This window comes from Empidonax traillii, unplaced genomic scaffold (assembly GCF_003031625.1).
Source record: "Empidonax traillii isolate 1590-97213 ecotype Southwest subspecies unplaced genomic scaffold, ASM303162v1 scaffold19:size3308961, whole genome shotgun sequence".
Classification (NCBI taxonomy): Eukaryota; Metazoa; Chordata; class Aves; order Passeriformes; family Tyrannidae; genus Empidonax; species Empidonax traillii.
The window spans coordinates 1,990,115-1,993,732 of NW_020955212.1; the positions used below are offsets into that span (position 1 = coordinate 1,990,115).

General features: G+C 36.0%; 1 protein-coding gene across 1 annotated transcript in view; it reads right to left on the reverse strand.

Moving 5' to 3' along the window:
- Positions 1 to 3,618, reverse strand: part of STT3B (STT3B, catalytic subunit of the oligosaccharyltransferase complex) — a 54,486-nt gene that overhangs the window by 24,965 nt on the left and 25,903 nt on the right. Inside the window, exon 4 of the mRNA XM_027897732.1 lies at positions 1,917 to 1,982. Coding sequence (XP_027753533.1) covers positions 1,917 to 1,982 — 66 coding nt within the window. The remainder of the gene's footprint in view (positions 1 to 1,916; positions 1,983 to 3,618) is intronic.

The window sequence follows — 3,618 nt, forward strand, 5'->3', positions numbered from 1 at the left end:
CTGCTTCTCTACATTGAATGGAATGATATGAGTCAAATTACCACAGTGAATTAGGTATATATTTTAAGCAGATTTAGTGATCAAGAAAAATTTGTCAATTCATGCAATATCCATTCACCTTTCAAGAAACTGTTCCCCAAATTTCCCACGCAAGAACTGACCCTTACTACCTCAAAACTGTGATTTAACGTTTAACTTACACTGAAAGCAACTAATTCATCAGAGAATGACAAAATATTACTATGTAACAAATAGAAGAATTATGCTTTGTCCTAAAAATTTACCTAGGCAAAATGTCCAGAAGTGCATCTTAAAATTCTTTCCAAAAGGGAAATACAATATATAGAAAGCCACCACCTACTTGGGATAAAGCACGTGCGCTCTGTAAGCAATAAAATTCTATTACTTAATCACTGAGATTTGAGGCTAAGCTATGGACAAATCTTAACCTTTCAGGAGCTGATAGCACTTTAAAGGAAAATAAAAAATCCCACTTTTACACTGAAGGACTCAATGTCACGATGACATTGATTCCATAAGCTCTGTCACCTTGCACACCCTGGATCACACCCCCTCCCTCTCACACAGTCCCACAGACCAACAAAGTAGAAGTGCTTATTGTGTGATTTTTCAGCAGTAGAATTGTGAAAGTATAATATTTGTTACCTGTATAGCATTTTTAGAGAATCTTGCCAATACACTGGCACAATATAAAAAAGACTACAGCGTACAAATATAACAACTCAAGAACTTCCTTGCCCACTTTTGTACTGCACTAGAGTACGTACCAAACCTGCAGGATCTCTTCACTGTCATGCTTTATAAACAGCAATGCTGTGCATAAAGAAGCAGCTGTTTATTTAATGACTTGGCCAAAAGGCAGATAAACAGGGGATGAAATAAATGTGCTCTTAACAAGAATTAGCTATCCTATCCTCTTTGGTGACAAACACAGGGCTACTATTTCCTATATTAACAGCAAAAGTCTCCCAGGAAACCAAATGCACATTAAAGCTAGAGGAAAACTAGGCAGCACGCAGACAACCTTTGAATTAACCCTGTACTTTAAGGCATATAAACCAGTCCATAAGTTCCTTTTTCTTGCAAACCTAGTTACCTGACGGTAGAAAAGCAGTATTTGAGACCTCAACCTTAACTGTCACCAAGCAATTAGCCTGGTGGTGCCACCACTGCCTATTTTGAGGATAATTTATTTTTATATAGCCACATAGAAAAAGGGGGAAAAGGACCTTTGACTGATTCATACAGGAAACTTCTTCAAGTCTAAGGCTTCAAAAGATGGGAGGAGGGTGAAAACCAATTTCCTCAATATTTCTATTAGTTTTATCTCCTCAGTTTTACTACTGTTTTTCCCCTCTGTTAGCCCTTAGGAACATCTCTGCAATAACCTCCATCTTCACAGATCAAGAATGAAAAGAGTATTTATGACAATTTACTATGACATTGAAATCATTCATCAACTCTGGTGGTAAGCTTTATGGTATAATTATTTCCAAGTTATAAAAATGTAACTTTGTCCTTACATTCTAAATATTCTGATTATTGCATTTTCATAATAATGACAGACACATGCATATTAAAATTACACCTTAATTTACCCGTACCCAAACAAAAATCTGACTGAATCAGACTACCTACTCACAGCATAGGAAAAATGTCTACGTTATTATACTTCAACACTTAAAGGGGGTTTTTTTGTGTTTATTTAAATATTTTCAATTTCAATTTATTTATTATGTCTTTTAGTCATATATTTAAGGTTTTCACAGAAATATGAAGCAACAACTTCATATTATGGCTTCAATAAAGATTTAAATATCTTTCAGTTCTTTATTAACATATGGCTTATGTAATCCCTACTCAATTAGTTTAGCTATTATATATAAAAGCCTTACCATGTAAAAGTAGGATAGACAGCAGCAGATTGTCCAAAAGACTGACCCAGTTTTCACAGACTTCACCTGGAAAAATAACCACGTATTTATGAATGACAAATACAGGACAGTATTCCAAGATTTCATTCCAATGCAATGGTCAAGAGAAGTTCTTTAGTCCACATCAAGTTATATTTGTGTGTTTCTGAATTGATGTCCATAGAATCGTACCCCAAACACAATGCTTTCGCACAGAAATGGAGCCTAGATGTATTTCCCAAGCAAAAGCAGAGGCAGCATATGACCCAACTCTCTGCTTCATGACCTGACGTAGAATGGTAGTAGCAACACCTCTGTGCTACTTTCTCTGAGACATTAGACCACTTCAGAATTAGAAGTGTTGACTATCCATGCCTTACTTTGGCTGGCACCCGACCCAACTCTGCAATCACAGACATAAGAGCTATTCCGTAATTTTGACAAACTCAGTGTTAATCAGAGCATCCAGATACTACCAAAGGTTTAGCTGGATCCATAAACAGCCCAGGAGCATGAATTTCTCTGAAACTGATGGTGGTGACCGTGGTGTGGGAAAATAGGAATGAAAAACAGACATTAAATAAAGCTATAAAGTTTTCAATAAAATATATTTGATTCACACAGAATTCTACAGGAGGTCATGCAAATATTACTGCATTTGCAGTTTAGTTAAATATGAATTTCCATGTGAAAATCACAATGTAGGTTGATTCTATTATTGTTATCAAACATAGTACACCTTTAGAGCTGCAGCTTATTTTAAGACCAGATTTAAAAAACCCTGCATTTGGAGTAACACCAGTCACTCAGTCATGAAAAAATTCAATTCCCCTCCATTATATTCCTACCAACCACATCCCAAGTTAGACACATTCTAAAGCTAAAAATATCTGTGAATATAAAATTATGAGAAAAGGTGTAATGACCACGTACTTATGTGCAGACACTCAAACTGAGAGGTATATGCACTCCAGGAACACACAAGGGACAGTACACTATAGTGTCTATGCTGAATTAACAATATAGTTATGCTCTTTGTACTATTTCCAAGCTAGATTCAACGGTCCAGAAAAGATACAGCTTGCCTAAACTCCTTCATGCAAAACTGCATTACGGATGAAATTCCACATACAGATTAAGGAGTGACTGACAAGCAGGTTTAGCGAACAGGCTAATTAAAAGACATAAGACTATTTTTTTAAGCACTCAAGCAACATTAGTATCTTGCTCTAGACAACTTTGAGTATTTAATTTGGATACTTAAGTCAAAGCCCAGACAGTCCATACAGTCAAAAGCTTCTCCAGAAGACAATTCAAAGCACTCCCTATTCAGTCTACTGCTTTTCACCAGGTATGTAAGGAGGCTAAAAGTTTGCTGCACACATAATGTTAATACCTCCAATCTGAAAAACAATCCCTCTGTTTGTTTAAATTTATAGACTTATCATAATTTTTATTATTACTATAGGACACACATACTTCAGCAGAACAGTACTTCTGCATAGTGAACTAAAGAGAATGATTGTGGAGTGGTTCAGATCATGTGACTTCTCAGTACTTGCCTGATCAAGAGCCAAAGGGAAGAGGGATGAGAGGGAGGAAAATAAGAATTCAATGGATTCTAAGAAAAATCAGTCACTGGGTTGGAGGAGGAACCAAAAAACCTTTTCAAAGCAAAAGACTC